This window comes from Erinaceus europaeus, unplaced genomic scaffold (assembly GCF_950295315.1).
Source record: "Erinaceus europaeus unplaced genomic scaffold, mEriEur2.1 scaffold_264, whole genome shotgun sequence".
Taxonomy (NCBI): Eukaryota; Metazoa; Chordata; class Mammalia; order Eulipotyphla; family Erinaceidae; genus Erinaceus; species Erinaceus europaeus.
The window spans coordinates 134,052-152,806 of NW_026647620.1; the positions used below are offsets into that span (position 1 = coordinate 134,052).

Sequence of the window (18,755 nt, forward strand, 5' to 3'; positions counted from 1 at the left end):
GCGGGGGCGGACCCTGGCCTCACCCTCCCTCCCGCCCGCAGGACGCCCTGTGGCTGCGGGAGGTCTCCAACCTGTCGGAGTGGCTGAGTCCCGGCGCCCGGCCGTGAAAGCGCCCCGCCCCGCCGCGCCCCCGCGTCTCGTTCAATAAACCAAACCCACTACGCGCCGCCGCCGCGTCTACTTCCGGGCCGGGGCGGGGCGGGCGCCGCCGGATGACGTCGCGGGCGGGGGCGGGCGCGGGGGGATGGCGTCACTGCCGCGCGCCGCGGTGCGGGCGCGATGGCGGCGCTGGGCGGGGAGGGGCTGCGCCTGCTGTCGGTGCCGCGGCCGGCGCGGCAGCCCGAGGCGGCGGCCCTGAGCGGCGCGGGCGCCGGGCTGTGCTGCTGGGTGTCGGTGTGCTCCTGCCTCAGCCTCGCCTGCTCCTACGTGGGCAGCCTCTACGTGTGGAAGAGCGAGCTGCCCAGGTGCGGGGCGCGCGCGGGCGCGGGGCGGGAGCGCGGGGCGCGGGGCCGGGCCCTGAACCTCCGCCCGCCCGCAGGGACCACCCCGCCGTCATCAAGCGGCGCTTCACCAGCGTCCTGGTGGTGTCCAGCCTGTCGCCCCTGTGCGTGCTGCTCTGGAGGGAGCTCACGGGCATCCAGGTGCGGAGGCGGCGGGCCGGGCCGGGCTGATGCCCCCTTTCCTCGTTGATTCTTTTTTTAATGTTCTATTTATTATTGGTTAGAAACAGAGAGAAATGGAGAGGGAGAGACAGACAGACACCTGCAGCCCTGCTTCACCGCTCGTGAAGCTTCCCCCCTGCAGATGACGCCCGGAGTCTTGAACCCGGGTCCTTGCGCCCTATGATGTGCGCGCTCGGCCCAGCGCGCCACCGCCCGGCCCCTGATGCCCCCTTTCCTGTGGCTCAGCCAGGCACACCCCTGCTCACCCTGATGGGCTTCAGGCTGGAGGGCATCTTCCCGGCGGCGCTGCTGCCGCTGCTGCTGACCATGGTGAGTGCTGCGCCGCGCTCCCCTCTCTCCCCTCTCCCCGGCGTGACCTACCTTCCTGCTTCCGGCGGGTGCGGGCGCGGGCGCGGGCGCGGGTGCGGGCGCGGGCGGGAAGCTGGCGGTCTGAGCCTTTGCTTTGCCTTGCTTTGCGCCCCCGCCCCCAGATCCTCTTCCTGGGCCCCCTGATGCAGCTCTCCATGGACTGCCCCTGCGACCTGGCGGATGGCCTGAAGGTCGTCCTGGGTGAGTCTCCGGGGCTGAGACGACAAGGGGACGCGGGCGGCCGCTTAGACTCGGCCCCGGTGTCCCGGGAAGCCCCGGCTGTGGCGGCGCGGGCCTCGCGCAGGGTCTGCGATGAGGCCGAGCTCACGCGCCCCGTCGGCCCGCAGCCCCGCGCTCCTGGGCGCGCTGCCTGAGCGACATGCGGTGGCTGCGGAACCAGGTGATCGCGCCCCTGACGGAGGAGCTGGTGTTCCGGGCGTGTATGCTGCCCATGCTGGCGCCCTGCACGGGCCTGGGCCCCGCCGTGTTCACCTGCCCGCTCTTCTTCGGAGTCGGTGAGTCGGCGGGCGGGCGCGGGTTAGGGTGGGCGGGGCAGACCCGGAGGCCCACGCGGCTCTCGCCTCCCCAGCGCACTTCCACCACATCTTCGAGCAGCTGCGATTCCGCCAGAGCAGCATGGGGAGCATCTTCTTGTCTGCGGGTGAGTCCCCACGGCATGCGCGGGGGTGTCGCCCGGCCCGGGGACCCTGGCGCGGGGTGGGGCGGGGTGGGCAGCTCAGGCCTGGTCACTCGCGCCCGTCTCCAGCGTTCCAGTTCTCCTACACGGCCGTGTTTGGCGCCTACACCGCTTTCCTCTTCATCCGCACAGGTTGGTCCTTGGCGGCCCTCGGGTCCCGGGGCGGGACGGGGAAGGCTGTGCTTGCGCCCGGGCAGCAGGTGTCTCCCTGAGACGGGCGGCCGGGCAGTGAGGCCCGAGCTGCAGGGGAGGCCAGGCTGCGACGGGCGAGGGGGCCCGGCAGGCAGCGGAGCCGCTCCGAGAGCCTCGTCCCCCTTCCCAGGACACCTGATCGGGCCGGTGCTCTGCCACTCCTTCTGCAATTACATGGGCTTCCCCGCCGTGTGCGCAGCGCTGGAGCACCCGCAGAGGCGGCCCCTGCTGGCGGGCTACGCGCTGGGCGTGGGGCTCTTCCTGCTCCTGCTCCAGCCCCTGACGGACCCCAAGCTCTACGGCAGCCTCCCCCTCTGCGCGCTTTTGGAGCCGGCGGGGGACTCAGCGGCTCCCCTCTGCTCCTGACCCGGGCTCCTAGGCACACACCTACGGACTCATGGCTCCCCAGCCCACCCTGCCCGGGGTAGCGCAGGGGTGGAGCTGGCCGGGGTCCCCGAGATCTCAGGAATTTTTGTAGGGGATTGAAGCCAGAGCGAGTTGAATCCCAGGGACCAAGAGAAAGGAGCGCACCCTCGGGGCTTGGGGCAGGCGGCTGGGAGTGGGGCCGGGGGCGGGTCCCAGGAGCCTCGCACTCCCCTCTGGACTGGTGCCCGCCTCTGCCCCTCAGAGTCACTGTGGGGGCACCGTGTGTGCGGGCCCTCCCCCACACCCTAGAGTTTTCTCAGCGTCTTTTTGCATCAGGACTTTGTATCGGGAATTAAAGAGATTTAACTTGGGTAACACAGCCTCCGACCTGTGGGGATCGGGGTGTCGGGCGCCTGCTACCACCTGCCCTGCCGACCTGAGCACTGGCTTTTGGGCAGGGCGGCCAGTAGGCACATCCCCTGGTAACGGGGCAGGACGGGGTCTGGGGTCGCCCTCCTGTGCCCACTGAGAGGGTGCAAAGCCTGCTGTAGGGACCCCCAGCCGGGAGAGCCCTGGTCTCCACTGTCAGTATCCAGCCTTGCTGTCGGTGGTGACAGCCCTACCCCCCGGGCCTGGCCTGGGACGGGGTCTGGCTGTGGCAGGGGCAGGAGTGCACCCCAGGGCCGTCCCCAGGCTCCCTCCTGGCAGGTAGAGCCTGAACTAAGGGTTTCCTGTGAGTCAGCTCTGGTGACGGCCGGGTCACCACCCAGTGCTTAGGGCTGTGTGTGCACTGCTGTCCTTGTTATCCTCTGAGGAGGGGACACTCCCCTCCCCCCCAGCCAGCCCTCCCCTCTGACAAATGGCACAGGGGTGGGGGAGCAGGGCAGCCCGGCGGGCGGGAAGGTCAGCTTTATTGACCGGAGTTCTCGGGACAGAGGCTCAGCTTCCCCGAGGGCCCTCCCCCCACTCCCCCACTGCGTCCTCGGCCACCAGGCCACCCACCACCTGTGTCTCCCAGGGGAGCGGCTCCTGATTTGGCAAGAGATGAAAGTGTGCTGGCGGGCGACTCCCCGGCGGCCGAGGGCAGGAGCTGGGTCCTGTCTCCCGCATCACACCGGCCCGGGCAGCGCAGCGTCCAGCAAGGGCCTGCGGGGACGGTCACTCGATCTCCAGGATGAGGTCGTCGCCCTCCAGCGTCATGTCCTTGGTTACGTGGATCTTGCGGACGGCGCCCTCCATGGGCGAGGTGACCACGGTCTCCATCTTCATGGCGCTCAGCACGCACAGGGGCTGGCCCTTGGCCACCTGTGCACCGGCCGCCACCTTGATGTCGATCACCTTTCCCGGCATGGGGGCTCCGATCTGGCCCTTGACGTCCTTCAGGGCCTTGGGATGAAAGTGCATCTCCTGCGGGAGAGGGCTGGTGAGCTCCAGGTGGCCCCCTCAGCCCGTCCCTGCCCCTCCTCGGCCCGGCCCCGACCTTCATGGCCTGCGTGTCCTTGACCAGGATGGAGCGCAGCTGCCCGTTGAGCTCGAAGAAGACCTGCCGCTGGCCCGCCCGGTTCAGGTCGCTCACGGCCAGCGCCTTGATGTGCAGCGTCTTGCCCCGCTCCAGCTCCACCTGCGGGTGGGGGCGGGGTGGGGTGAGCGAGGCAGCTGCCCCTCCCACCCTCCTGCCGGGGGCCAGACACACGGACCTCGAACTCCTCGGCGATCTTGGGCCCCTGCAGGAAGAGGCGTGTGCTGAGGCTGTCCAGTGGCCCGAAGGTGGCGGTGAAGTCCTTGAAGTGGCCGAAGACATCGGGGTACATGGCGGCCGACAGCACGTCCTCCGGGGTCACCTCCTCGCCGTGCCGCTCCACCAGCTCCTTCTCCAGTGCCTGCAGGTCCATCGGCGGGAGGGACGCGCCCGGCCGCCCCTCCACCCTCGGCAGGTCCTTGAGCACCTGGGGGACAGCGAGTTCAGACCTGCCCGCGGCCAGCCCCACTGCGCCCCCACGCCGCGCCCCTACCTTAGAGCGGAAGGGCTCGGGGAAGCCGCCGTGGGGGACCCCAATGTAGCCTTGCAGGAACTCCACCACGGAGCGCGGGAACGACAGCTCCTCCGCCTGGGCCTCAGCCTCGGCCCTGCTCAGCCCGTTCTGCACCATGAACTGGGCCAGGTCCCCCACGATCTTGGAGGAGGGCGTCACCTGGGGGGGCTCTGGTTAGGGCTCTGCTTAGGCTGCCCCCAACCTCCCGCCTCCGCCCGCCGGCCAGCCGCGCACCTTGATGAGGTCGCCCAGCATCTGGTTGGCCTCCACGTAGGCCTTCTTCACCTCCTTGAACTTGGCGCCCAGCCCCATGCTGTGCGCCTGGAAGTGCAGGTTGGTGTACTGGCCTCCCGGGATCTCGTTCTCGTACACGTCCGAGTTGCCGGACTTCATGGTGGCCGTGCAGTCGAAGGCCGCGTACAGCCCGCGCGCCCCCTCCCAGTACTCGCTGTAGTCGAACACGCGCTCCAGGGGCACCCCTGTGGGGAGGCCGGTCAGCACCCAGGACACCCGCTCCAGGGGCAGCCCCGGGTCAGCACCCAGGACACCCGCTCCAGGGGCAGCCCCGGGTCAGCACCCAGGACACCCGCTCCAGGGGCAGCCCCGGGTCAGCACCCAGGACACCCGCTCCAGGGGCAGCCCCGGGTCAGCACCCAGGACACCCGCTCCAGGGGCAGCCCCGGGTCAGCACCCAGGACACCCGCTCCAGGGGCAGCCCCGGGTCAGCACCCAGGACACCCGCTCCAGGGACAGCCCCGGGTCAGCACCCAGGACACCCGCTCCAGGGACAGCCCCGCGGGGAGGCCGGTCAGCACCCCGCCTGGCGAGTGAGGGAGGCCCCCGCGCCCCTACCTGTGTCCAGGGGCGTCCCGCGGGTGCAGGCCACCAGTGCCCCCATGCTGGGCTGCGACGTCATCCCGGACATGGAGTCGGCCGCCACGTCCACCACGTCCGCCCCCGCCTGGGCGCAGGCCAGCATGGCCGCCACACCGGCGCCCGACGTGTCGTGCGTGTGGATGTGCAGCGGGACGTCGGGGAAGCGCTCCCGCAGGGCGCCCACCAGCAGGGTGCAGGCCGCGGGCTTCAGGAGCCCCGCCATGTCCTGGGGGAGGCAGTGGGGCGTGAGGGGCCGCACGGGCGGGCTGGACGGGGCGGCGGGGGAGGGCGGGCCGCGGCTACCTTGATGCACAGGATGTGGGTGCCGGCGCGCACCAGCTCCTCCGCCAGGCCCAGGTAGTACTGCAGCGAGTACTTGGTGCGGCTGGCGTCCGCCACGTCGCCCGTGTAGGAGATGGCCGCCTCCACCACGCCGCCCGCGCTGCCCGCCGCCTCCATGCCCAGCAGCAGGTTGGGCATGTAGTTGAGGGAGTCGAAGACGCGGAAGACGTCCATGCCGTTCTCCTTGGCCACCTCACAGAACCTGGGCGGGGGTGTGGGCGTGGGCGGGGTGTGGGTGGGCGGGGCGTGGTGTGTGGTGTGGGGGCGGGGCGTGGGGTGTGGAGTGGGGGCGGGGGCGTGTTGTGGGGGCGGGGCGTGGGGGTGTGGTGGGTGGGCGGGGCGTGGTGCGTGTTGTGTGGGCGGGGCGTGGGGTGGGCGGGGCGTGGGGGCGGGGGCGTGTTGTGTGGTGTGTGGGCGGGGCGCGGGCGGGTTGTGGGGCCGGGCCAGGCGGGGTCGCGGGGGCCGGGCGGCCTGCTCACTTGAAGACCACGTTGTCGGGGTAGTTGGTGTAGCCCACCGCGTTGGCGCCGCGCAGCAGCATCTGGAAGGGGATGTTGGGGACCAGCTCCCGCAGCTCCTGCAGCCGCCGCCACGGACACTCGTACAGGAAGCGCATGGCCACGTCGAAGGTGGCTCCTGCGGGGCGCGGGGCGGTCACGGGCCTCTCCGGGCCTCCCTCCCCCTCCCGCAGGGCGGCTGCACCCGGGGCGCCCCGGCTCCGGCCTACCGCCCCAGTTCTCCACGCTGAAGAGGTTGCTCAAGTTGTGCGCGGCGTACGGGGCGATCTTCTTGAGGTCGTGCGTGCGCACGCGCGTGGCCAGCAGCGACTGGTGGGCGTCCCGGAAGGTCGTGTCCATGAGCAGCAGCCCCGGGTGTCGCCGCACCGCCCGGGCGAAGCCCTCGGGGCCCTCGCGCAGCAGGATGTCCCTGAAACCGGGGGGCGGCGGGCCTGCCGCCCAGGGGCGTCAGCACCCCAGCCCCCGCCCCACCCCAGGCCGGTCCCAGCCAAGGGGCGCCAGCCGCCCTCCCCCCAAGGCAGGACAGACAGACCCACCTATGGGCACCACGGGCACCACGGGGTCCTCCGGGCTGGGGCTGGCCTTGACTGGGATGGGCGTGGTGGGGCCGTTCACCATCACGTGTCCTGGGTGCGGAGGGGCCGGGTCAGGGGGGTCTAGGGATCCCCGGGGAGCCTCCCCCGGGCAGGGCCACGGGGTGTGGGTGGGGTGGGGTGCGGGGACGGCCGCCCACCCAGGTAGTGCAGCAGCTTCTGGGCCCGGTTCTGCGCCGGCCGCAGCTGGAAGAGCTCGGGGTTCTCGTCGATGAACTGGGTGTCCACCGTGCCTGCCAGGAACTGCTGGTTGTTGAGCACATTCTGCAGGAAGGGGATGTTGGTCTGCAGGAGGAGGACAGCGGACAGACAGACGGTCAGTGCGGCCCGGCCCGACCCCGCCTGGGGCTCTGCCCTCCCTCTTGAGCCTTCCCTGCGTGCCTGGGGCCGCTGCCCGCGCACACGCCCTGGCGGCCATGCCCCCCTCCTCTCCCTGGCGGCCTCTCCTGCGGCCCAAACCAGACACCCTCACCCACCCTCTGCCCTCTAGGGGCACCCACCGGATACCCAGTCGCCAAAACCTGTGCGCCCCTTTGTGCGGGCACCCTACACCCCAGCCCGGCCTCTGCCCGCGAGCCTGAGCGCCGGGCGCTGTCCAAGGTCCCGCCGCTGCCCGCGGTGAGGCGGGCGGGCCCAACCCGGCTGGGGGCGGTCAGTCTGCTGGCAGCTCCTGGGCCCCGCTGCCTGGCCAGGAAAGGAACCCCACACCTCAGCCTCCACCGCAGGCAGGGTCTGGCCTCTGTCTGTCTGTCCGTCCCTGAGAGGCCCCTAGAGATGGGCACGTGGGCATTTCAGAGGCCGCCAGCGGGTCCCCACGGGCGCTCCCAGAATGGGTTTTAGAAAGGCGCACTCCGCAGCCCACCTCGCCTCCGCGGGCCTCCTCGCCACCCGCCTGCTCTGAGCCGACGGTGGGGGGGCCAGGACCCTCCATCTGGCGGCACTCGCGAGCATCCCGGTGCGGAGCTGGCAGCTGTCACCGCGCCCCCTCCCCCGCCGCTTCCCGGAGGCCCTGAGCCCGGGAGGGGGGATTCCGGGCTTGGCCGGCTCCGCGGCCCCAGGGGGCAGGTCTGGGGGGCCCGGAGGGAGGCAAGTCTGAGGGTGGGGGCGCCCGAGCTGCAGGCGCGGGGTAGCTGGGCCCCGTCTGGCCGGCTCCCCCCACCCCCCCGACACACCCCGGAGGCGGAGGCGATGGGGAGCCTCCACGTGACTCGCTGATGCGGAGCGGCGGTGACCTTCAGCGGGCTGCGGGGCCGAGGGTCCCGGGACCCGCGCCGCGACTCCGTGCGGGCCGCGGCGGCGCTTTGTCTGCGCGAGGGCGGCGGGGACGCGCCGGGCCGGCGGCGGGGGCGCGCGGGCGGGGGCGCGCTGCGGCGCGGGAGCGGGCGGCGGGGCGCTGCGGCGGCCGCGTGTCCCCGTGACCTCGGCGCCGGCCGGGCGGGTCCCCGCGCCCCTCCGCCCCCTCCACGTGCAGGCCGCCGCGCGCGCGCCCGCCGCCGGAGCCGCCGAGCAGCGCCGCCACGGGAGCCGGGGCCGCGGGCCCGAGCGCCATGGGCCGGGGGGCGCGCGGCGGGCGGCCCAGCCCCGGGACCCGGCCCCGCGGGAGCGCCTGCCGCCGGGGGCCGCCGGGGGCCGCGGGGAGGCCGGGCGGACGCAGGTGAGCGCGGCGGGAGCCCGGGGTGGGGGCGCGGGAGAGGCCGGCCCGCCCCACCGCTGCTCGCTCGCGTCCCGCCTCCGCTTCCTGCGCCGCGGGAACGTGACCTTCCCGGGGGCCGCCCGCCCCGCCCCGCCCCGCCCGGCCCGGCCCGGGAGGGGGCGCCCCGCGCGCCATGGCCCCGCCGCTGCTGCTGCTGCTCCTGGCCGGGGGGGCGGCCGCCTGCCCGCTGCCCTGCGTGTGCCAGAACCTGTCCGAGTCGCTGAGCACGCTGTGCGCCCACCGCGGCCTGCTCTTCGTGCCGCCCAACGTGGACCGGCGCACCGTGGAGCTGCGGCTGGCCGACAACTTCATCCAGGCCCTGGGCCCGCCCGACTTCCGCAACATGACGGGCCTGGTGGACCTGACGCTGTCCCGCAACGCCATCACCCGCATCGGCGCCCGCGCCTTCGGGGACCTGGAGAGCCTGCGCTCGCTGCACCTGGACGGCAACCGGCTGGTCGAGCTGGGCGGCGGCAGCCTGCGCGGGCCCGTCAACCTGCAGCACCTCATCCTCAGCGGCAACCAGCTGGGCCGCATCGCGCCCGGCGCCTTCGACGACTTCCTGGACAGCCTGGAGGACCTGGACCTGTCCTACAACAACCTGCGCCAGGTGCCCTGGGCCGGCATCGGCGCCATGCCCGCGCTGCACACGCTCAACCTGGACCACAACCTCATCGACGCGCTGCCGCCCGGCGCCTTCGCCCAGCTGGGCCAGCTGTCGCGCCTGGACCTCACGTCCAACCGGCTGGCCACGCTGGCGCCCGACCCGCTCTTCTCGCGGGGCCGCGACGCGCAGGCCTCGGCCGCGCCGCTGGTGCTGAGCTTCAGCGGGAACCCGCTGCACTGCAACTGCGAGCTGCTGTGGCTCCGGCGCCTGGCGCGGCCCGACGACCTGGAGACCTGCGCCTCGCCCGCCGGGCTGGCCGGCCGCTACTTCTGGGCGGTGCCCGAGGCCGAGTTCTCGTGCGAGCCGCCGCTCATCGCCCGCCACACGCAGCGCCTCTGGGTGCTGGAGGGCCAGCGGGCCGCGCTGCGCTGCCGCGCCCTGGGGGACCCCGCGCCCACCACGCACTGGGTGGGGCCCGACGACCGCCTGGTGGGCAACTCCTCGCGGGCCCGGGCCTTCCCCAACGGGACCCTGGAGATCGGGGTGGCGGGCGCCGGCGACGCGGGCGCCTACACCTGCATCGCCACCAACCCCGCTGGCGAGGCCACGGCCCGCGTGGAGCTCCGGGTGCTGGCCCTGCCCCACGGCGGGAACGGCAGCGCCGACGGCGGCCACCCGGGGCCCTCAGACATCGCCGCCTCGGCCCGCACGGCTGCCGAGGGCGAGGGCGAGGGGACGCAGGAGGCCGAGCCGGCGGTGCGGGTGACCGAGGTGACCGCCACGTCGGGGCTGGTGAGCTGGGGGCCCGGGCGGCCGGCCGACCCGGTGTGGATGTTCCAGATCCAGTACAACAGCAGCGAGGACGAGGCCCTCATCTACCGGTGAGGACGCCCCGTCCCCAGAGGCCTGCCCCTCCCGTGAGCTGCCTGGGCACCGGGGGGACCGTGGGGTGGACGCCGGGCTCGCCTGACCCTCACACTCCACCCCTGCTCTGCGCCCTCACTGACCGCACCCCTTGCCCGCAGGATCGTCCCGGCCTCCAGCCAGCACTTCCTGCTGAAGCACCTGGTCCCCGGGGCCGACTACGACCTTTGCCTGCTGGCCCTGTCACCCGCCGGGCCCTCGGACCTCACGTCCACACGGCTGCTGGGCTGCGCCCACTTCTCCACACTGCCCGCCGCGCCCTTGTGCCACGCTCTGCAGGCCCATGTGCTGGGCGGGACCCTGACGGTGGCCGTGGGGGGCGTGCTGGTGGCCGCCTTACTGGTCTTCACCGTGGCCTTGCTGGTTCGGGGCCGGGGGGCCGGGAACGGCCGCCTACCCCTCAAACTCAGCCATGTGCAGTCCCAGACCAACGGGGACCCCAGCCCCACGCCCAAGGGCCACCCTCCGAGGAGCCCCCCGCCTCGGCCACAGCGCAGCTGCTCCCTGGACCTGGGGGACACAGGGGGCTGCTACGGGGTCCGGCGCCTCCGAGGGGCCTGGGCGAGGAGGAGCCACTCGGTTCACGGGGGGCTGCTGGCCGCTGGGTGCCGGGGGCTGGGGGGGAGCTCCGAGCGGCTGGAGGAGAGTGTGGTGTGAGGAGAGGGGCCCACTGCCCGGTGGGTGTGGGGCGGGCGGCATCTCCAGGGGCCCCTCCTGGCTTGACCCTTGGTACCTCAGGCCCCCTCTGCTGGACCTGCCTCCAGACGGGTTCGAGGGGACATGTCCCCCGACGGTGCTCACAGCTGCTGGGGCGGCAGCCGAAAAGCAGGCGTCTTGTTTTTCTTTCTAATAAAACCATTGAGGACACCTCAGTGCCCGTCTGGTCTGCTGCTGGGCTCCGGGAGGGGTGGTGGGCAGGACCCAGCTCTAGAGGTGGCCCTGGCTTTGGCATGCTGAGCCGGGTCCAAGCCCTCGCCGAGACTGGAGCAACCACCTGTCTCTTGGGACATCTGACCCTCCTAGAGGGTCCGGAAACGGTCCAGGGCCTCACTACCCTGTAGCCAGCTGGACCCACTGGAAGCTTCCGTGGGAAGCCCTGGGCTGAGTGAGGTCTTGACCCCACAGCCCCACCAAGGCGCCATGGCCAGCAAGACCCATGAGCCTCCCTCCCCAGACACCAAGAGACTCGGCCTCCCTGCCCCAGCGCACCAGGCTAGAAGGACTCTGACTCGTCCTGCATCCCAGCCCAGCAAGTGGCCCAGCGAGGCCTAGGTGTCAATAAGCAAGAAGGTAATGGACAGACCAGCTGCGGGCACCCTCAGACCTCCCCACCTTCTTCCTGGTGTCCTGGGCCTGGCATCTCTCACAGGTGACACAGGAGGGAAGGGCCGCGGCTGCACCTACCCCACCCAGGGTAACTAACGGGTGCACTGGCCACCCTGCCCGGAGGTGGCCCAGACACTGTGCCTACAAAGCACCCCCTTACCCCCATGGGAGGTTCAGACCCCAACTCAGGGTGGGGTGGGGTGGAGCCCCCTCTGAGCGGGGCAGAACCTGCAGGGCGGGTCAGCTGGAGCCAGGCTCCTCCAACACACTCTCACGCGGCTCTTTCTAAGGACTTCTGCCACTAAACCGTGTCCACAGGGACGCCGTCCTGGGAGATGGCAGCACCCTGCACTCCGGGCTCTTGGGTCTGTGCCTCCTGCCTGCCCCTTCCTGCCTGATACCCCTCGGTCTGCGGGGCATCTGCTCCCCAAACCAGCAGCTGCCTGGTGCCTGTTCCCAGCGCATCACCCCGTCAATGGGGACAGCTGGGGCCAGAGTTTTCCCAGGGAGCCCGGCACCCCAGGATGGTGGCAGTCTGCTGGGGGATCGCCCAGACTGCGTGAAGGAGCCCCCCTGCCATCAGAGCTGGGCGGCGATGACCCCCGAGCCCTCACCTTCACGCCACGGACGCGGAACTCGGCCAGGGCCCTGCTCATCTTGGTGGCGGCCGTGGGGTGGTCCTTGCCGTGGGCGATGACCTTCACCAGCAGGGAGTCGTAATGCGGGGAGATGACAGCGCCCTGGAAGGCCGATGCGTTGTCCAGGCGGATGCCCATCCCCTCTCCACTGCGGAACACCTGCGGCAGAGGGGCGTCACACACAGTCATTGTGGGCCGGACAGGGCAGCCCTAGCGCTAGCCTCAGATTCTGCCGGGGGGTTGCTGTGAACCCAGGGCGCCACCATTCTCGGGCCAGAGGAGCCGGTGGGGTGCGGGCAGGGGATGCCCTTGTCCGGGGGGCTGTGTCCAGCCGCGTCCAGGGGGCTGCCGCTACCTCCTGCCACCAGCCCGGCCAACCCTCCTGCCCTGCAGAGCCTTGTTCACTCTTTCTTTCCACACAAGTGCCAGGCCATGGGAACTGCTCTCCAGGGAGAGAGGCAGCTGAGATAGCAGGAAGGCCAGGGGCCGGACGGGACAGCCCTCGAGGGATCCTTCCCCTTCCAGACGGGGTGAGCAGGAAACAGCGAGGGAGGGGGTCCCCTGATGGGACACCAATAGGGTGTCAGGAACAGTTATGACCGGGGTGGGGGCTCCCACAGAGAGCTCTGCACTGGGAGTCGGGCGGTAGCGCAGCGGGTTAAGCACAGGTGTCTCAAAGTGCAAGGACTGGCGTGAGGATCCGGATTCAAGCCTCCAGCTCCCAACCTGCAGGGGAGTCTCTAAACAGGCGGTGAAGCAGGTCTGCAGGTGTCTGTCTTTCTCTCCCCCTCTGTCTTCCCCTCCTCTCTCCATTTCTCTCTGTCCTATCCAACAACGACGAAAACAATAATAAATACAACAGTAAAAAAAACAACAAGGGCAACAAAAGGGAATAAATAAATCTATGAAAAAAAAGAAGCTCTGAACCAGGCTGGGAGGGGGGCCCAGCAGGGAGGGGGAGCCAGGACTTGGGACACCCATCACACCGCATTTCCGATTCCAAAGGACGCAATGAGGGTCCGGGTTTGATGAAGAGGAACTTGATAAAATATTGAAAGGTGAACACTGCTGCGAGCAGGAAACATTGGCTGAGCTGGGGGAGTGTGGGCGGAGTCATGAGCCCCCCACCTCCCGGCTGGCTGCAGGACTGTTCCAGAAAGTGCATCTGCCTGCGGCCAGCAGCAGACCCTGAGGGCCGCCACCTTCACTCGGCGAAGCCCCGGGGCCCCCTCAGGCCAAGCGGATGGAGGATCAGGTGATCTCGGACCAGGGCTGACTGGAGGTGCAGCAGCCTCCCACCCCCCGCACCCCTAGGGCCACCTGCCAGCCACGCTTCCCCTGTGGGGACACAGGAGCCCCGGCTCCCTGCCTCCCAGCACACGGGTCATCACCGCCCAGCCCAGGACAGCACCTGGACTCTGGGCCCTGGGGCTTTAGGTCTGCAGCACAGCAGGCTTCGAGCCTTGGGGCCCGGCAGGTGCGCAGGGAGGGTGGGAGGGAGGGTCTCAGGGGCACGGGCGCCACCCACCTCGATGCGGCCGGTGTCTGGCTGGAAGCTGCGTGCAGGGTCCTCGGTGGTGACACGGCACTGGATGGCACAGCCGTTGATGCGAATGTTCTCCTGCCGCAGGCCCAGGTCAGGCAGGCTGCGGCCCTCAGCCACGTGGATCTGGGCGTGCACCAGGTCCACACTGGGGGCGGGCGCGAGGCAAATGAAGGCGGGGCACCACCAGCTCCTGTCCACACGCCCGCCCTGTGCCCACCAGCTCCTGTCTGCACGCCCGCCCTGTGCCCACCAGCTCCTGTCCGCATGCCCGCCCCGTGCCCACCAGCTCCTGTCCACACGCCCGCCCTCTGCCCACCAGCTCCTGTCCGCATGCCCGCCCTGTGCCCACCAGCTCCTGTCCACACGCCCGCCCTGTGCCCACCAGCTCCTGTCCACATGCCTGCCCTGTGCCCACCAGCTTCTGTCCACATGCCCGCCCTGTGCCCACCAGCTCCTGTCTGCACGCCCACCCTGTGCCCACCAGCTCCTGTCTGCACGCCCGCCCTGTGCCCACCAGCTGTCTGCACGCCCACCCTGTGCCCACCAGCTCCTGTCCACATGCCCGCCCTGTGCCCACCAGCTCCTGTCTGCACGCCCGCCCTGTGCCCACCAGCTCCTGTCTGCACGCCCGCCCTGTGCCCACCAGCTCCTGTCCGCACGCCCGCCCTGTGCCCACCAGCTCCTGTCCACATGCCCGCCCTGTGCCCACCAGCTCCTGTCTGCACGCCCACCAGCTCCTGTCCACATGCCCGCCCTGTGCCCACCAGCTCCTGTCCACATGCCCGCCCTGTGCCCACCAGCTCCTGTCCATATGCCTGCCCTGTGCCCACCAGCTCCTGTCTGCACGCCCGCCCTGTGCCCACCAGCTCCTGTCCACATGCCCGCCCTGTGCCCACCAGCTCCTGTCCACATGTCCGCCCTGTGCCCACCAGCTCCTGTCCACATGCCTGCCCTGTGCCCACCAGCTCCTGTCCACATGCCCGCCCTGTGCCCACCAGCTCCTGTCTGCACGCCCGCCCTGTGCCCACCAGCTCCTGTCCGCATGCCTGCCCTGTGCCCACCAGCTCCTATCCACATGCCCACCCTGTGCCCACCAGCTCCTGTCCACACGCCCGCCCTGTGCCCACCAGCTCCTGTCCACACGCCCGCCCTGTGCCCACCAGCTCCTGTCTGCACGCCCGCCCTGTGCCCACCAGCTCCTGTCCGCACGCCCGCCCTGTGCCCACCAGCTCCTGTCCACACGCCCGCCCTGTGCCCACCAGCTCCTGTCCACACGCCCGCCCTGTGCCCACCAGCTCCTGTCTGCACGCCCGCCCTGTGCCCACCAGCTCCTGTCCGCACGCCCGCCCTGTGCCCACCAGCTCCTGTCCACATGCCCGCCCTGTGCCCACCAGCTCCTGTCCATATGCCTGCCCTGTGCCCACCAGCTCCTGTCTGCACACCCGCCCTGTGCCCACCAGCTCCTGTCCACATGCCCGCCCTGTGCCCACCAGCTCCTGTCCACATGTCCGCCCTGTGCCCACCAGCTCCTGTCCACATGCCTGCCCTGTGCCCACCAGCTCCTGTCCACACGCCCGCCCTGTGCCCACCAGCTCCTGTCCACACGCCCGCCCTGTGCCCACCAGCTCCTGTCCACATGCCCGCCCTGTGCCCACCAGCTCCTGTCCACACGCCCGCCCTGTGCCCACCAGCTCCTGTCCACATGCCCGCCCTGTGCCCACCAGCTCCTGTCCACATGCCCGCCCTGTGCCCACCAGCTCCTGTCTGCACGCCTGCCCTGTGCCCACCAGCTCCTGTCCGCATGCCCGCCCTGTGCCCAACAGCTCCTGTCTGCACGCCCGCCCTGTGCCCACCAGCTCCTGTCCGCATGCCCGCCCTGTGCCCACCAGCTCCTGTCCACATGCCCGCCCTGTGCCCACCAGCTCCTGTCCACATGTCCGCCCTGTGCCCACCAGCTCCTGTCCACATGCCTGCCCTGTGCCCACCAGCTCCTGTCCACATGCCCGCCCTGTGCCCACCAGCTCCTGTCTGCACGCCCGCCCTGTGCCCACCAGCTCCTGTCCGCATGCCTGCCCTGTGCCCACCAGCTCCTATCCACATGCCCGCCCTGTGCCCACCAGCTCCTGTCCACACGCCCGCCCTGTGCCCACCAGCTCCTGTCCACACGCCCGCCCTGTGCCCACCAGCTCCTGTCCACACGCCCGCCCTGTGCCCACCAGCTCCTGTCCACACGCCCGCCCTGTGCCCACCAGCTCCTGTCCACACGCCCGCCCTGTGCCCACCAGCTCCTGTCCACATGCCCGCCCTGTGCCCACCAGCTCCTGTCTGCACGCCTGCCCTGTGCCCACCAGCTCCTGTCCGCACGCCCGCCCTGTGCCCACCAGCTTGTCCACATGCCCACCAGGGTGGTATCACAGGCTGAACAAACATGGTACCAGCTGGGGTCCTGGGCCCCAAATCTCAGCTCCCCACCTCCGCCCTCCGTCCCCTGGGGTTTCTGCCTGGCTCCACACCCAGCCTCGGCAAAGTCTGGACTTGCAGCCTCAGGCATCTCGCTCACAAGGAGAACAGGCCCCGGGGCCACAGCTGCTGGATGGTCTCCATGGGTGCAGGTGCCGAGCCTCCCCCAGGCCCCAAAGACTGAGAGCCCAGACCCCCAGCACGCAGCTGTGAGCTCGGTCTGTCTCCCTGCTCTGAGACAGCGACCGGCCCCATGAGCAGCTGCTGCAAAGGCGCATGGGCCTCACAGTGGCAGCTGAGGCGGCTGCCCGAGGGCAGGGAGCCTGGCAGACCCTGCACCCTGGTCTGACTCCACCTCAGAGCAGGCTCCCAGTGGGCAGAGCACAAGCCTTACTGCCTGCAAGGTCCCGGGCATGAGCCCAGCACCCTGTGGCAGCACCACGGGCAGTGCCAGGGGAGCTCCACGGACAATGGAGCAGTGCTGTGGGGTCTCTCCCTGTCTCTCTCTCAAAATACAGAGAATACAAGTTGGGGCTGGGAGGCGGCTGAGCTGACTGGCACACGCCCGAGGCCCAGCACCGCACAGGAAAGGCGAGACAGAGCCCAGCATAGAGCAAGGAGCGTCTCTGGGCCACGGCGAGGCTGGAGCAGCCTCCGTGCTTCTGGACAAAGGCGGCATCCCCCGCTGTCCTGGGGCTCAAGGACGGAGCCTCCAGGAGAGTCCTGTGGTGAGAGACACTTGCCCAGAGCCAGGGCTTAACACTTGCAGCTCCAACTCTACATCGTGAAATAATGAGTGTTTTCAAAGCAGGGAGGTTGTTTCAAATGTCTCCTCTCAGTGCTTGAGGGAGAACAAAATGGTACAAGCAGCCTCAAAAGCTAATTAGCAAGATGCTGTTTACCCTTTGATCGGGTAATCCTGCTGAAGGTGTCGTGCCGGGAACTCTTCAGAGAGGTAGAAGGATCTGGACGCCCAGACATTAACACTCTTAATAAACACAAAAGCTGAAGAGCCTGGCCTGGTGATAGCAGGTCGTGTACAGGGACACCTCTGCAAGTTTGGGGTTCATAGGGGGGCGCAGCTCCCTGGGCCCAGTGTGTCTTGCCTCATGTCTTATCAGGGTTCGAGCCCTGGCATCACACAGGAACTCTGTGGGTAGTGGAGCCTCGTTGCCCTGTCTCTGGTTTCTCTCTGTCTCCTGCTAACATGACTGGAGATTAAAAAGTGGGAGAGAACTTGTACAGAGGCATTGAACTCGTGTCAAACTCTTGGCACACGATGGATGGAGGGGAACGCAAAGGCTGCTGGGAGAAACCACACACTGGGCTGGAGAGGTTGGAGCCCCGTGACATCAGACACTGTGCAGCCTCTCTGCTCTCCGCTTCACCGTCTGAAACGGGGGAGGGGGTGACGCGCCCTGACAGCTGGGCCCGCTGGGTCACCTCCCACAGCCTCTCTGCGTCTGGGTCGGCTGCCGCAAGGACCTGGCCCCTAACTGCTCTCCTGCAGCCTGTCGCCTGCCCTGTGCAGCAGAGCCCTGGCCCACCGCCCACTCACTCGGTGATCTCCTCGGTGACAGTGTGCTCCACCTGCAGGCGGGAGTTGACCTCGATGAAGTAGTGCTTGCCGTGCTTGTCCACCAGGAACTCCACCGTGCCCGCGTTCTCGTAACCCACCTGCGGGCACCCGACACGCTTCCAGAACCGAAACGCCAGCAGGCAGCCCCCAAAGATGAGGGGCCAGAGCCTCGGCCGGACCCCTGCCCGGTCCTCAGGCGGCCACCCAACTTGTATGGAGTGAAGCATCAGCAGAAGTTCCCGTCTGTCTGTCCATTCCCAGCCATCTCCCGACACACACACACACACACACACACACACCTGGACCCTTCTTGCTCTTGGGGGTCTTCAGCGGCCCCTCCTCTACCCACTCTGCCCTCCTCTCCGGCCACTCCCAGAGCCATCATCTGACTGGGCCCATCCACACCCTGGACGTGAGCAGCTCCCGACACTGGGTGCTGGTGGTCCACAGATGGGTGGGGAGCCCAGGAGAACAGAGTGGGACCCCACTCCAGGGTTGGCCACGGGGGGTGCTCCAGGAGGGACAGCCATTGCTGGGGTCACTGTCTTTACCTCCCTCTGGCTGGGCTCCACTACCGGCACGCAGCATGGTCACCAAGGGCCCTGTATGGGCACTCGACACACCCCGGGGCCGGTCACATGGCCTCCCCCCCAGGGGCCTGTCCACACCTGACCCCAACCCCCCAGGGGCCTGCCTGCACCTGACCCCAACACCCCAGGGGCCTCCCGCACCTGAGCCCAACCCCCCAGGGGCCTCCCGCACCTGAGCCCAACCCCCCAGGGGCCTGCCTGCACCTGAGCCCAACCCCCCAGGGGCCTCCCGCACCTGAGCCCAACCCCCCAGGGGCCTCCCGCACCTGAGCCCAACCCCCCAGGGGCCTGCCTGCACCTGACCCCAACCCCCCAGGGGCTTCCCGCACCTGAGCCCAACCCCCCAGGGGCCTCCAGCACCTGAGTCCAACCCCCCAAGGGCCTCCCGCACCTGCTTGGCAAGTTTGACCGAGTCGCCGGTGAGCCTCGAGCGCAGCTGGGGGTCAAGGTGGGCGGCAGGGGCGATCTCCACCACCTTCTGGTGCCGCCGCTGGATGGAGCAATCTCGCTCGTACAGGTGCAAGATGTTCCCATACTGGTCGCCTGGGGACGGGGCGGCAAACCTCAGCGCGTCGGGGTCTGAGGCCGGTGTGAGCAAGGGAGAAGCAGGCCCAGCACCCACTGCCCACCTCCTGGGGAGGGGTGCCGAGGGGGCCTCGGAGTTCCCCAACACCAGGAGGTGGATGAGAGAAGAGCACACCACTAGATGCCCAAGGCCCCGGCTTTGTCCCACGTAGTAGCAGC

At 69.9% G+C, this 18,755-nt stretch overlaps 4 protein-coding genes across 7 annotated transcripts in view; 3 read left to right on the plus strand and 1 right to left on the minus strand.

Moving 5' to 3' along the window:
• TOP6BL (TOP6B like initiator of meiotic double strand breaks) overlaps positions 1–218 on the plus strand; it is a 73,172-nt gene extending 72,954 nt beyond the window's left edge. Inside the window, exon 18 of the mRNA XM_060184177.1 lies at positions 42–218. Coding sequence (XP_060040160.1) covers positions 42–107 — 66 coding nt within the window. The 3' untranslated portion in view covers positions 108–218. The remainder of the gene's footprint in view (positions 1–41) is intronic.
• Positions 198–2,661, plus strand: RCE1 (Ras converting CAAX endopeptidase 1). 4 transcript variants are annotated; one of them, XM_060184182.1, is made up of 8 exons: positions 198–464; positions 539–641; positions 913–992; positions 1,154–1,232; positions 1,379–1,546; positions 1,621–1,692; positions 1,798–1,860; positions 2,051–2,661. In XM_060184182.1, exons 1-8 carry the CDS (start codon positions 213–215, stop codon positions 2,284–2,286), a joined length of 1,053 nt encoding a protein of 350 aa, XP_060040165.1. In that variant the 5' UTR covers positions 198–212; the 3' UTR covers positions 2,287–2,661. The 4 variants fall into 4 exon arrangements, with proteins under 4 accessions (XP_060040165.1, XP_060040167.1, XP_060040166.1 ...); XM_060184183.1 differs by having other exon boundaries at positions 235–464; positions 909–992; XM_060184184.1 differs by lacking the exon at positions 1,798–1,860 and having other exon boundaries at positions 234–464; positions 909–992.
• A 496-nt stretch (positions 2,662–3,157) lies between these two features.
• Positions 3,158–18,755, minus strand: part of PC (pyruvate carboxylase) — a 42,477-nt gene continuing 26,879 nt past the window's right edge. The window contains exons 7-21 of the mRNA XM_060184179.1: positions 18,403–18,554; positions 17,401–17,519; positions 13,365–13,527; positions 11,813–11,995; positions 6,789–6,933; positions 6,592–6,681; positions 6,265–6,486; positions 6,017–6,173; positions 5,499–5,739; positions 5,172–5,421; positions 4,554–4,798; positions 4,299–4,478; positions 3,984–4,232; positions 3,767–3,907; positions 3,158–3,693 (exon numbers count right to left, since the gene is read on the minus strand). Of these exons, the coding sequence (XP_060040162.1) occupies positions 3,445–3,693; positions 3,767–3,907; positions 3,984–4,232; positions 4,299–4,478; positions 4,554–4,798; positions 5,172–5,421; positions 5,499–5,739; positions 6,017–6,173; positions 6,265–6,486; positions 6,592–6,681; positions 6,789–6,933; positions 11,813–11,995; positions 13,365–13,527; positions 17,401–17,519; positions 18,403–18,554 (2,786 nt within the window). The 3' untranslated portion in view covers positions 3,158–3,444. The remainder of the gene's footprint in view (positions 3,694–3,766; positions 3,908–3,983; positions 4,233–4,298; positions 4,479–4,553; positions 4,799–5,171; positions 5,422–5,498; positions 5,740–6,016; positions 6,174–6,264; positions 6,487–6,591; positions 6,682–6,788; positions 6,934–11,812; positions 11,996–13,364; positions 13,528–17,400; positions 17,520–18,402; positions 18,555–18,755) is intronic.
• On the plus strand, positions 8,355–10,739 carry LRFN4 (leucine rich repeat and fibronectin type III domain containing 4). Its single transcript, XM_060184180.1, has 2 exons — positions 8,355–9,829; positions 9,974–10,739. Exons 1-2 carry the CDS (start codon positions 8,475–8,477, stop codon positions 10,527–10,529), a joined length of 1,911 nt encoding a protein of 636 aa, XP_060040163.1. The 5' UTR covers positions 8,355–8,474; the 3' UTR covers positions 10,530–10,739.

Bases quoted from the DNA above. Each gene is read 5' to 3' on its own strand.
- RCE1 (XM_060184182.1), top strand. From the start codon at position 213: ATGACGTCGCGGGCGGGGGCGGGCGCGGGGGGATGGCGTCACTGCCGC. The intron at 1,233-1,378 runs GTGAGTCTCCGG...GTCGGCCCGCAG, and splicing joins TGGCCTGAAGGTCGTCCTGG to CCCCGCGCTCCTGGGCGCGC. The intron at 1,861-2,050 runs GTTGGTCCTTGG...CCCCCTTCCCAG, and splicing joins TTTCCTCTTCATCCGCACAG to GACACCTGATCGGGCCGGTG.
- LRFN4 (XM_060184180.1), top strand. From the start codon at position 8,475: ATGGCCCCGCCGCTGCTGCTGCTGCTCCTGGCCGGGGGGGCGGCCGCC. The intron at 9,830-9,973 runs GTGAGGACGCCC...CCTTGCCCGCAG, and splicing joins GACGAGGCCCTCATCTACCG to GATCGTCCCGGCCTCCAGCC.